Genomic DNA, 13,944 nt, shown 5'->3' on the forward strand with positions numbered 1-13,944 from the left:
TTGTGCCCTGGTCCGGGAAGATCCCACGTGCCGCGGAGCAGCTGGGCCCGTGAGCCATGGCCGCTGAGCCTACACGTCTGGAGCCTGTGCTCCGCAATGGGAGAGGCCACAACAGTGAGAGGCCCGCGTACCGCAAAAAAAAGAAAAAAAAAATTATTCGTTCAGTCTTATGTACACCCAGAACAGCTGGGGCTCTGGGAAGTATGGAAACAAAATTATAGAGGTAGAAGCTACCTTGAAGTTTATCAGTCAGACCTCCATTTTACAAGATAGAAAAGAACAAAGAAGTCAAGTAACTTGTTCATGTTTGTACGTCTGATGTGGGACTAGAACCTCTCTTTCCTAATCCCCATTGCCCTTTTCTGGGGTGGTCTTGGGACAGTGGTGGTGGTCAGAGAGATAGCTAGCTATTGGCCATTTCTGTGAATATAAGAATAGTCATAAGTGAAGTGTTTGTCTAGGAGTATCTGCCTTGGCATTTTCATTGCCAGAATAGCCCATTAACAGAAGCTAATATTGCCTACAGTGCCCCAGGATACTAGGAATCAGAGATAGTAAAGCCTGTTAAAAGTCACCAGAATGAACCATGAATAAGGTCTGAGAATCTGTTGTATAACCTGGTGACTGTAGTTGATAACACTGTAGTGTATAATTGAAATTTGCTAAGAGAATAGAACTTAAATGTTCTCACCAAAAAGGAGGATGGGATATAAATATGTGAGGTGATGGATGTGTTTATTAACTTAATGTGTTTATTAACTTAATGTGGGGAATCCTTTCACAACGTGTATGTGAAAGGATATACATTCATTGTTCAAATCATCACATTGCACACTTTAAATATCTTACAATTTTATTTGTCAGTTATACCTCAGTAAAGCTGAAAAAATATATATATAAATTGAACATATAGTAGGTTGATACTTTATGTAATATTTATATGATATTCTGCAATTTGCTTTTTTATTTAACAATATAAAGTGAACATCTTTCTAAGCATGTATATATGTACACACACATAAATGTGTGTGTGTGTGTGTGTGTGTGTGTATAATTCTTTCTCATGGCTGCAGAGTATTTTACAGTATGCATGAAGCACAATTTATTCAACCATTTGCCCATTAATGACGTTTGATTTGTTTGTCATCTTTTGTATTATAAAAAATGCTCGAAACATCTCTCTACATTTATTTTATAGACTGATGCTTTTCTTTCTTTGAGATAGAAATCTAGACAGACCTGAACATGACCCTAAATACCTTCAGTTTTTGCTTTAAAAAAAATCTCTGTGCGTAAGGAAATCACAGGGCTTCATTTTTAAAAAATGCAAATTCCCAGTCCTTATCACCTCTCATGATTCTGAGATGGAACCCAGTACTTTCCACCTTTAAACAAGCATCATCAGTGACTTTAAAGCAGGTATTCCTGGTACCACACTTTAGGAAACATTGACGTATGTGCACTGCCATGTGTAAAATGGATAGCTGGTGGGAACCTGCTGTATAATGCAGGGACCTCAGCTCCGTGCTCTGTTTCAACGTAGTTGGGTGGGATGGGGGTGGGGTGGGGAGGTCCAAGAGGGAGGGGATATATGTATACATATAGCTGATTCACTTCCTTGTACAGCAGAAACTAAACACTGTAAAGCAACTATACCCCAATTTTTAAAAATCTTAATTTAGAGGTCAAGTTACACAGCATTTTTGAGTTTCAATTTCCTTGTTTTCCCACACTAGAATGTCACATCCACCAGGGCAAGTAGTTTTTGTCTGTTTAGTTCACTGACATACTTGCAGAGCCTAGAACCATGCCTGGCACATCAAAAACATATAATGAGTATTTGATAAGTAAAAGAATGAATGAATGAATCTGTCAATCTGTAAAGTGGAGCTAATACCTATTACATAGAATTGCTTTAAGGTTTCAATACAATGAAGTATCTAACACTTGTATACAGCAGGCACTCAGTAAATATGAACTCTCTTCATTCTCTTGAATTTCCAGTCATCATAGTACACAAAGTGCCAGCTACAGTTCCGTGCATGGTCTTATTTAAAATAACAATAATTTTAGTTCTTAAAAAGTCACCAGGATATAAATTGACAGTCACTTACTTTGCATTGTAAATCAAAGCTGTTTTCCGTCACCTTATTATTTATATGCTTAACTCTCTTGCACGAATTTATTTGCAGTACCTTAAATGTTCTGTGGTTTTCTGTAGTCACCTGAAAATAATTTCTCTCAACCTGAAAGGAGTATTTACCTTGTCACAGCTGTTGAACACAAACAAAAACCAGTAAGTGATCCTTCCTGTGTGGACCCAACCATCTCATGATTATTTTTTAATAGAGTCCAGAGGAAGTATTCATGGCGATCCGGAATCCTCTGGAATGGCACTGCAAACAAATGGATCATTTTGTTGGACTCAATTTCAACTCTAACTTTAACTTCGCACTGGTTGGACACCTCTTAAAAGGTAGAGGCCTTATGTCAGAATATTTTTATGAAATGGTGTCGAGAAGCCAGAAGTAACTGAAATGATTGAGTGCTTGAAATAATTTGGCTCATGTGTCTCACTTTAAATGCAACTGTAGGTCTTATTGAGTTATGTATTGTTCAGTATATATTTCAATAGAGCCTAATTTCCACATCACATATCAAATTTCCTTTAAAAAGCAAAGGAGTTGATTCTTATAAAATATCTAAGTACTGAACTTTCTAAGAGCTGTTTTATTAATTAATGCTACTTATTGATAAGCATCTTTTTGATTATCAAAGTAAGATAGACTGCAAATCAATAAATGTTATTTGAGTGACTCATTTTAGAAAATGTTATGTTAGAGATCTGACCACAGATTTTCTTAACTTGTTACTAATTTACTGTGATCAGTCTGGTTATCACATAACATAGACCCTCACCCTTCTGGTGCCCCATCCTCCCACCTCCGCATTTCTGTACTGCTTATAGCAGCGACCTCCAGCTCTTCCTCAGAGCCAGCTTGTTCACTCCCTCACCTGACTTTACTCCCTACTGGTGACTTCGCTGAGTGTTAGTTTTGGTTTATCAATGTGGGGCAGTCATGGCCCAAGACTGCAGTTAACAGGAACGGCAAATGGGGTGAGTCAGAAGCAAAAACAGTGTAAAGTATGGCCTGGGATAAGGAGCTGGCATGAATTTGCTGGCTTTAGATTTGGCCAAAATTAGAGACTCCAACTAGAGCTTGGAGTTGGAATCTGCAGTTTTGTATCAATTTAAATGATTGTTAAACTTGAGGGATCATAGAGGTTCCCCCAGTTTTTAACCAAATATATATATACACCTACCATTGTGAATGTACATTTGATTTCAACACCTTATGAAATTTCTGCAAAAAATATTGACAGTTTTAATCTCTAAAGTGAATAGGCATTGCTCAAAAGATATTACATTTACTACAGGATACCAAGAAGATGGATTGCAACTAGGCTGATAAAATGCTTGTTTATTCTGTATTTCTAAAAGAATACCAAATATTTTCAGTGTACAAATCCTCTATTTTAAATGGAGTAGCGTTAGTGATTAAAAGTTGTCCAGAGATCAAGCTTACCCTCTAATCAACCGGATTCTTCGGGCTCTGAGAGCTTATACTCCCTATATCATAAGACTTTTTTCTTTAATTAAAAAAAAATTTAAGTGATAGAACCCTATTTTCAAAACATATCTTAAAGCAAACTACATACACTAAATAGGTTTTTAAAAATTCCTTGTGCTGCTTTAGGGAATAGAAGATCTGAAACACCCTCATCTTCTAATTTTCCTCTCCCTGAGGTACCTTCGAGTTCCAGGGAACATTATTCTATTCTATACATATTTGGTGCTTAATCCTATATGTAATTAATTAACTATTAACATATGTATATATTTTACCTTCCCAAATGGCTATTTCCCTTATATACTTCCTTTCCTTGCAAAGTTGCTAGTCGCAGAATAAGAATTCAACAGATACTTGTTGAAAGAATGAATTAACTTCTTGTTTGTTTTTATTTTTTGTAGGATACAGGCATCCTTCACCTGCCATTGTTGCAAGAACAGTCAGAATTTTGCATACACTACTAACTCTGGTTAATAAACATAGAAATTGTGACAAATTTGAGGTGAATACACAGAGCGTGGCTTACTTGGCAGGTAAAAACACAAAATAGACAAAATTAATCTTACCACAGCTATATCTAAGGACCTTGAAAAAGGTACAGACACCTCTGGGTCCTTCCGCTGGTTGCTTGGCAGGGTAAAGAGTTCACAGTTCAGTCCTGTGGCATTGGTTAAAATTTGGAAAGTTTTGCCAAAACATTTTTCCTTATAAAAGAATTTGCATTAATATGTGAAATGTGTTCCCTTAGTCGTCTTTGGTTCAAGACACCACGTGGCTCCCTGTTGTCTGTCATAAAATCTAAAAGCCTCAGCCTAGCATCCTGGGCCATTCAGCAGCCCTCCTGATTCTGTCCTCTTTCTCTAATCTCATAGGCCTCATTTTTTATTACCTCTCCAAATGGATGGGCTATTTTAAGCTAATCTACTTGCCATCTCCTAGAAGTGCCTTTATGCTCCTTTAATATTCATTCCTATGCCCTTTGTTTTACCTAGACTGTCTGCCCATCCCCACCATTCCATTATACCGTCCCTGTCTGCTCTTACCTGATTTGCGTTTCTCCTCTCAGCACACTTAGCACTTATGTATAACACAATTCTTGAACATGGTTGTTTGTTGGAAAGTGCTGATTCCCAGTTTAGCAGACTTCAGTTTGTGGCAACTTTTTTGTTTGAATTATTTGACCTTGGGCAAATCATTTAACATTTCAGAGCATTTTTTCTTTATCTAAGAAATGGACCTTATAGTCCTGCCCTGCCTACCTTTTGTGTTTGTTGAGGTCCAGTGTTTATTAAAGCACTTGACTAATATAAGGTGCTATTTAAATCTCTTTGTAAGTTTCATGTTTACATGCAGTCTTCCAAAACAGACTGGCAATGCTTTACCATAAACAAGTCTGTCCTAAGTGTTGTATATCCTTAAACTTCATACCCTCATGTTTAAGAGCTATTATTCTCTTCAGGAGATTGTAAGAAGTATATCCTAATTTAAGTCATACTTGTGATTTATTAAATTTTTAAATCTTCCTTCTTTTTCCTTTTAGCTTTACTTACAGTGTCTGAGGAGGTTCGAAGTCGTTGTAGCCTAAAACATAGAAAGTCTCTTCTTCTTACTGATATTTCAATGGAAAATATTCCTATGGACACATATCCCATTCATCATGGTGACCCTAGCTATAGGTAAATGGACTTCTCCCACAATTACATAATTACAATCAGGTTTCAATATTCCATGCCAATGGAGGCAAGCGGCAGAGTAATCCCGAAGGTAATATAGAAGGGACTCTAAAGATAACCTAGGAAGAGTGTGTAAATCAAAACTCATTTTATAAATGTACAGTATTTTATGTGTATTAGTTGAAGGAAAGTTCTTCTAATCTAATTGTGCTAATTAGTTAACATTAGTTTGCCTCTTTTTAAGCACAAATCAGTTGAATAATGAAAAGAGATGATCTTGAAAGTATTGGATTGCAGGAAAAGTCCTAGGAAAACCTAATGTGAAATATAAGCAACATAAGCTATACAGATTTGTAAAAAGATACACATGCCAACATTTATTGTATTTACTCATATCAAACTAAAGTTACTAAAAAGTTTTCTATAGTACAGATTTAGATGTTAAGATAATCAAATTATATCCTGTTATATGTTGCTTTGAGTGGTATATTTTTCACTAAAACATAGAGAAATTACATGAAAATAGCGTCATTTGGAGTTTTTTTATATTTTCAATTAAACAAAGATACCTTTAAGTTTTAGGTACAGTGTTGAACATGGGAAAATAATCTTGTATTTGTAGTGCTTATATCATTAAATTTATCAACATCCCACTTTTTGATAAAAAGCCCTCAGCAATTTCCAGCTGAGATGTTAACAATGTATGCAAAAGCTTTCCAGGCATACTTGGCTTTCAGTAGTCTTACTCTTCAGTCATTCCTATGATTATATTTCTTTGAGATATGCCCTTTCTTGTTATGAAAAGGAGAAAGTGAGTTTGACTGTGTTCCCCCTTGGTTTTTAAACCAGGGATACAATTGCTTATTTAGACTTGATTCTCCCTGATTAAAAAATCAATGCAGTACAGTTCAGTTGAGGATTTGTTGAGTACCTACTGTGTATAAGATGTCATGGCAAGAAAGTGGGTACTTCCTGGGGATAGATTAAGAGTTTGTACCCAAAAGAGTGAGCTTTAAAGTACAGTTTTAAAATTACTTGATCGCTGCCATTGGGAGATACAGTAGCCAATTAGAAGGGCCAGCAGTGGTTGTATTTGTCATCGTGTTTATTGATTCTTCTCAATTGTTTTAATCTCTCAGGACACTAAAGGAGAATCAGCCATGGTCCTCTCCCAAAGGTTCTGAAGGGTACCTTGCAGCCAGCTATCCACCTGTGGGCCAGACCAGTCCCCGAGCCAGGAAATCCATGAGCTTGGACATGGGGCAGCCTTCTCAGGCCAACACGAAGAAGTTGCTTGGTTAGTTTATCTAAATTATATAGAAGGTTTTAGAATTCTTTTCAAAAATGGTTACATACTTTCACTCCTGGAAAATTATTTGAAGCTGTTCAAGATTATCAAAATTTCCTGTTTTTGATGTAGCAAAGTGTTTGATGCCAATTATGAGAGAGTTTGATAGATCAGTTAAGATAGAGGAATGAGATCTTGAAACAGTTTTGAGGGCATTCTTAGACTAAATATTGTGGCTCTACTTGTTTTATTCTGCCTTGGCCAGGCAGAAGGGAAGTGGGAGTAGGAGAGACATTAGATACTCAGAGAAAAGAAAGAGTCTTACAGCATTCAGATGCAGGGCCTTTAACAATATATTTCCCAGAATTACCCTCTGAGGGCAGAATACATCAATATGCTATGAAGCTATAATAATACTATTTGCCATCTTTTCTTTAAAAAGACAAAAAGGTAAGAGTTTTTGATTACTGTATTTTTTTTTACTACTGTAAGAAGGTAGGGTTCTTGGAAGTTAAAATTGCTCAGTTATATCAACATTTGACCATGAGAAGTACACCTGAAATGCTGTGAGACCCCTTTTCCCTTTTCAAAAACTGAAGTAAATACTGAGAGAGCTCACTGATCCCACCTCACCACAGATTGAATGCAAAGGTGCTCTTACACAACTTTGGCTAAAGAAGTATAAAATAAATAACCTGCCAATAAACCACGAGAGAAATTGAAACCATGAGTGTTAATCACTATTACTAGTCATATAGGACTGTTATCTTTTGTTTATTTTATTTATTTATTTATTTATTTTTGGCTGCATTGGGTCTTTGTTGCTGTGCACAGGCTTTCTCTAGTTGTGGTGAGCAGGGAGCTACTCTTTGTTGCGGTGCACAGGCTTCTCATTGCGGTGGCTTCTCTTGTTGCAGAGCATGGCCTCCAGGCACGCGGGCTTCAGTAGTTGCAGCACACGGGCTCAGTAGTTGTGGCACATGGGTTTAGTTGCTCCGCAGCATGTGGGATCTTCCCAGACCGGGGCTCGAATCCGTGTCCCCTGCGTTGGCAGGCGGATTCTTAACCACTGCGCCACCAGGGAAGTCCCAAGGACTGTTATGTTTTGTTTGAGTTCCTTTCTCTTTATACTTTTCCATAAATAATGTTCTAGGAGTTTCCTGGTTACTTTGTGTTTTGTGATTCTGAGTTTTCGTGCCAAGGAAGTTGTAAATGAAAAACTAACTTCAGAGAAAATGCAATATTGAATTCATTCAACCCATGTGATAGACGAAAAAGTTATAGTCTTTGCCCTGGAGGAGCTCATAGTTTGGTGGCTAAGACTTATAATCAGACAATTGCAACAGCATCCCCAGGTGCCATTAAAGTAAGGAAATTAGCAAAAGCTACAGAGAGGAGGTAACACTTGAACCGGATCTTGAAATTTTAATACATGCTTGCCCGGTAGGCACAGGATGAGGAAGGCATGTATTCAAGAGAGTGGGGAAATAGCATGAATAAAGCAAAGTCAGGAAAAGCACTTGGGTATGAAATGAGGCTAGAGAAGAATTGCAACTAGTTTGTGGGAGACTTTGTGCCATGTTAAGAGATGTAGCCTCATCATGTATCCAGCAGGGATCTTTAAGTAGGGGAGAGACGTTACAAAATTTTATTCTTAAGAAAGGTTTTTGGCTAGAATATGGAGAAATAGGAAGAGTTTTTTTGCAAGGGAATCATTTAAGAGATCGTTACAGCAGTCCAAGCAAAAAATGGTGTAGGCCTGCACTAAGGCAGGAGCAGTGGGACAGTGGAGGAAAGGAATCAGGTGTGGGACTTAGTGCCTGACTGTTTGGGCCAGGTGGGGAGGGAGAAGGCAGTGAAGGATGTCAGAAATTTCTGGCTTCAAAAACTGGCTGGATAGTGATTCCATTCACAGAGATCAAGACTAATATATTTATAGTACAAGATGAATTTAGGTTGGTTGATATTATATTTGAGGTCCCTTCAGGATTCTTGGCGTGTATATGTAAGAGATAAATGAAAACATACATCTGGAGTTCAAGAAGAGAGAAGTGGACAAGTGGCACATTTAGAATTGATTAGTTCATTAGACCACTGAAGCTATGGGAGTGGAGGGAGATCTCCCAGGAAGAATGCAGGGTGTAAAGTAAAAAAGGAAGAATGAGAAAAGTAAGAAAACTAAACGCAGAGAGTGGTGTCCTGATCTCATGCAGTATGAAAGCACGAATTGATTTTTAGGAAATTATATATTTTAAGTCTGGTCACTAACTGGATGCCTAGCCTTGCGACTTCAGGCTAATCTCTTAACTGCTCATGGCTTCCTCAGTTTACAGGTACAGGAAATAAAGAGGTTGGACTAGATTCTTTTGGGCTGTTAAATTATTTGACCTTGATTTTTATGACTATTGTGAATAATTATTAGTATTAAAACTTGAGGTTAATAGAACATTAAATTTCTCAAGTGTTCAATTGTCATATGTAATTATAGTGGCTTCAGTTCTGGCTTTTAAAAAATAATACTGTCAAAAGTATTCCAGATTTGCTCTTAGAGCTGTACCAAGAAGAATAAGAGAAGTTCTTGGAATATAAAGAACAGAAATATATAAGTTCCAAATAATCCAAATAATCCAGTTTCAATACTTTTACTTTAAGAGAAAGATATTTAACATTGGTATAATACATGATTAGAGAAACTCAAAGCCAAGTGGGAAATGGTACTGCTTGCTATTTTTGAAACATCTCCCAGTGTATCTATTATTTAGTACTTTTAGGCATGCACATCCTTTTTTCAAAGCCTGAAGAAGTAAAATCAAACTTTGATTTTTGTTTCCTTTTAGAAATTCTTCATAGGTTAATGACTCATTCTTGGCACCAGCAGAATGCCTTAAATTGAAAAAAGGCTGTTCAGACATAGTTGATCTTTGCTACTAAACAGCACATATCTCTGTATTTATTATCAAATATTGTACTTGTTGGTGGAGTTTGGTTTACCTCCAGTGTAGTGCATGTAGTCTCAATTTAATCTGGACCAATAAGGCACATCCTGTCCTGAAACAGAACAGCTGTGTGGCCAAAATTCCTTGAGAAGATGGAAAAAAAACAGGAGAGGAGAGGAACTCTGCCCCAGGGATATGTTTGAGCTTTCTTTGGGTCCTTAAGTGAAAACTTAAACACTTTATGCCCAAACATTTTCTTTTTAGTATATTCCTATTCACAGACACTGTGGTTAATGAACTTCCATATTCTGTAACTTTTGTTTATAGGAACAAGGAAAAGTTTTGATCACTTGATATCAGACACAAAGGCTCCTAAAAGGCAAGAAATGGAATCAGGGATCACAACACCCCCCAAAATGAGGAGAGTAGCAGAAACTGATTATGAAATGGGTGAGAAACAAAGTTAATAATTAATCTAGATCATTGAAAGTAAGGAGGGAGAGTACATTAAAGCCATATTTGCTTTCCAGCCATTTCTTAGTATCATTAGGATAAAATATAGAAACATTTGCTCTTTTTCAAAAGACAAAGACAAGCTATACAGTCCTTAAAATGACAGATATCCTGAAACCTGTGTAGAAAGTAATCATACATACGATATACAACATTGTATACAGCTAGCCAGAACTTTTGTATAGGTGAATAGTACTTTTTTATGATATTTATGTTGATATTTTAAGTGTCTATTAAAAAGCTGTCAAATTTTAGAAGTGACATTAAAATATGTTAGATGAAGTAGTATCTAATGTGTTATATTTGATTAATATAGCTGATTGTGTTAATCCATATCTTACCACAGAAACTCAAAGGATTTCCTCATCACAACAGCACCCACATTTACGTAAAGTTTCAGTGTCTGAATCAAATGTTCTCTTAGATGAAGAAGTACTTACTGATCCGAAGATCCAAGCACTTCTTCTTACTGTTCTGGTAATATTTTTTGCTTTTTGTGGGGTTTTTTTTCCAGTCTACTCTTAGAAGGCCCTTAAATATTAAAAACATGAAAGGCAGGCCATATTCTGCTTCTCACCGAAACAGGTAACAATTCAGCCACAAAATAAAATGTTTTTTGTTTACTTTTTTGCAGGCTACACTGGTGAAATACACCACGGATGAGTTTGATCAACGAATTCTTTATGAATACTTAGCGGAAGCTAGTGTTGTTTTCCCCAAAGTTTTTCCTGTTGTGTAAGTATCTCCACTTGTGTTTAACTTTTGTATCTGTCTTGAAGTCAAACGTTTTATAAAAGCTTAGGAAAAGTATCACCCAGTAGGGTTCACTGGTTGTGGAGAGGGGAACATGAAGTAGTGTGATAGTGGTTTTTAGCTTAGAGACAGTGGGTTCAGGGGGACCTAGGACTAGTTTTGGCCTGTCGATCGGGAAAAACATTTTCTTTTTTTTTTTAATTCAAACAGAAAGTCACAAAAATTATAATCCTCATCAGTTCACTCAGTCCCATTAATTTTTTTTCATCTTGATCTTTTGTTAGCACTTTTATGAATTCATCAGTTTTCCATTCGAGTTCTGAAAATGTTTATTCATTCAGTTCAGCAGTGTAGTCAGTTACCAGAAACCTGTACTTGTCAGAGTGGGAAAAACATTTTTTTATCTTGTGATTTTCTTACATTGTTCATTGTGATGAGCATTGTTTATTTCCTCACTTAGGAGAAAGCTGTTAGATTGCTATATTTAAATCAGCATACCTGTTCTGTTTTCTTTTTCATCAGAGCTTTTGTCTTTAATCCACAGCTGAGTGAAAACAAAATTGACTTCTTATTTGGGAGACGAATTTTATTCTCTCTTAAGGGCTAAAATCATATTAGCCTCAAAGTGTTGAAATCTAGATAACCCAAAGAAACTTGGGAAACTCTATTCCTAATCTAGGCCTTCTATGTAGTATCATTATTTCTTTGTTTTTGTTTAATCTTATTTACAAATTTCAGAGTTTTATATACTTGGCTCTTGGTTATTTTTGTTAATGGGGTGTAGCTGGGTTAGAAATAATTTCCTCAGAAGTTTGAATTTGATCATATATTCCACCCCCTCCAAGCTAATTTTGCTTTCCTCATTCAATCTGATTCAGCATTTATTAAACACTGATTAATATTAAATTTAGTTTTAACTCCTGGGTACATATCAATAATCAGCAGAAAGAGATGGTCCCAAAGCATACTGAGTGGCAGCCAGAAGCCAACCTTGTCTTGAGCGAATAGTCACCATATATAGTTAAGCATGGTTATATGACAGTGATAGGTGCTTTTACCGTATTTTCCTAATGACTTAAACACAAAGACAAAACGAAAAAGCAGATACACACGTTCATTAGAGAACAATTGGAAAAGCACTCATCACCCTTCGTTATTATCATACTGTTCTAGGGAAGAATATTTTCCAGTATATATTTTCATTTAATTTTCCTTTAACATGTTCCTCTGTTGACTTTTATTTTTTTAGGCACAATTTGTTGGACTCTAAGATCAACACCCTGTTGTCATTGTGCCAAGATCCAAATTTGTTAAATCCAATCCATGGGATTGTGCAAAGTGTGGTGTACCATGAAGAATCCCCACCGCAGTACCAAACATCTTACCTGCAAAGTAAATAAACGTATCGGGAGGAGGATGGTTGATGAACTTGAAACATGTGTGCTGTTAAAGGGTGCACTGGCTGAAGAATTCCTTACGAGGAATAGGCTTGTTCACACCTCTCTAATATGCCATTTTCTGACTTTTAATTATGTGTTCAGTACAATAAGTGGTTGACAACTTTTTAACTAAAATATGGTTTTATACTGGGTATATTTTCAGTGAGTTTTAGTCTACTTTGACACTCATTCTAAAAAAATGTTTTCACTGTGTGTGGGGGTTTTGTATATGATCAACTATATAATTTCTGTTAAGACTGAAAGAATGTCATGCTTGCTATAAGAGTAACATTTGATTTGTTGCAGGTTTTGGTTTTAATGGCCTATGGCGGTTTGCAGGACCCTTTTCAAAGGTAAGAAAATATCTTTTTCTCTATTGACAAAAATGAAAGTTTTGTTTATATTACTGTGCCTGCTTTAAGACAATATGTTGAAAACCAAAATGATTCACAAAAAACACATATGTTATTTTTATTAAAAGTTTTCTACCACAAGATTCTTTCCAAGAGGCAGCAGCTTTAATATGTTTATATACTAGCTTTTATCAAAAAAAAAAAAAAAAAAAAAATTCAACTAAATTTATGCTTGACTTTTCAGAAACGTATGATAAACCTCTATAAACTTTCTGCCCTCGGTCCCTCATGTAGTTGATGATCTTAATGCACACATTGAGGTATCTTGTGATTAGGAGGGAGCATTACGTATGTTTAAAATCTACCTCATGACCTGAAATTAATATAATGTTATATGTCAATTAAACCTCAGTTTTTAAAATTACATAATGAAATAGAAATTTACCTCAAGAAAACATTTTTCCTTCCAACCTGTTGCATTAGATTCACTCTTCCCTGAATATATCCTCATTTGCTCCATTCAGTTTGTTCTTTGATTGGCGTTAGTTGATATAGTGCTACATAAATGTGTATTTAATTATTCTCTCTGTATATGGTCTCTCTCCAAATTGATTGAGGTTCCTTGAAGGCAGGACTTCTTTTTCTTCCCCTAGTGCAGTGTTCTAGAGATAGGGGTGCTAAATCAATACGAATTGCATAAACCTTGTTCTGATTTTAACAATTGAGTACTTAGTTTTGTTTAGTTATTACTGCATATCTCTTGATATGCAAAGGCTGTCATTTTAAAAATGGGCCTGGGAGGCTTCCCTGGTGGCGCAGTGGTTGCGAGTCCACCTGCCAATGCAGGGGACACGGGTTCGAGCCCTGGTCTGGGAAGATCCCACATGCCGCGGAGCAGCTAGGCCCGTGAGCCATGGCCGCTGAGCCTGTGTGTCCGGAGCCTATGCTCTGCAACGGGAGAGGCCACAACAGTGAGAGGCCCGCGTACCACGGAAAAAAAAAGGGGGGGGGCCTGAAGTCACAGAAATAAGTATATCATGTGGAAACTTTTGTAGTTTGATTGCCAGTAACCCTCCGAGCCCTTCACAGTACTTAGTGAGTTGAATTTCTAAATGGCAGCTGGAATGATACTCTGCTCATTTTCTCAGTTTTGGAAAATAGACTAGACATCATTCCTGATGATTGATTGTCTCAGAATTAATTCAGTCTTTGTGCATGGCCTTCAGTAATCACAGGTTCATCTGGAAGCTGTAAGTGTTAGCTGAATAAAATTCCCAGTTGTAAGTCCCATGGTAGTCTACAAATATTATTCCACCCCCCTTTTTTTAAATGATATGTAGTATAAAGGAAGAAAAAT

At 36.6% G+C, this 13,944-nt stretch overlaps 1 protein-coding gene across 13 annotated transcripts in view; it reads left to right on the forward strand.

The window, feature by feature from the left end:
* NF1 (neurofibromin 1) overlaps positions 1-13,944 on the forward strand; it is a 245,207-nt gene that overhangs the window by 215,189 nt on the left and 16,074 nt on the right. For 11 of the 13 annotated variants that reach the window (XM_059047829.2, XM_059047832.2, XM_067021108.1 and 8 more), the window contains 9 exons: positions 2,350-2,476; positions 4,034-4,165; positions 5,173-5,308; positions 6,445-6,602; positions 9,857-9,979; positions 10,389-10,519; positions 10,677-10,777; positions 12,045-12,187; positions 12,541-12,587. In XM_059047829.2, coding sequence (XP_058903812.1) covers positions 2,350-2,476; positions 4,034-4,165; positions 5,173-5,308; positions 6,445-6,602; positions 9,857-9,979; positions 10,389-10,519; positions 10,677-10,777; positions 12,045-12,187; positions 12,541-12,587 — 1,098 coding nt within the window. The remainder of the gene's footprint in view (positions 1-2,349; positions 2,477-4,033; positions 4,166-5,172; positions 5,309-6,444; positions 6,603-9,856; positions 9,980-10,388; positions 10,520-10,676; positions 10,778-12,044; positions 12,188-12,540; positions 12,588-13,944) is intronic. The other 2 variants (XM_067021111.1, XM_067021115.1) reach the window with 1 other exon arrangement.

This window comes from Kogia breviceps, chromosome 19 (genome assembly GCF_026419965.1).
Source record: "Kogia breviceps isolate mKogBre1 chromosome 19, mKogBre1 haplotype 1, whole genome shotgun sequence".
NCBI lineage: Eukaryota > Metazoa > Chordata > Mammalia > Artiodactyla > Physeteridae > Kogia > Kogia breviceps.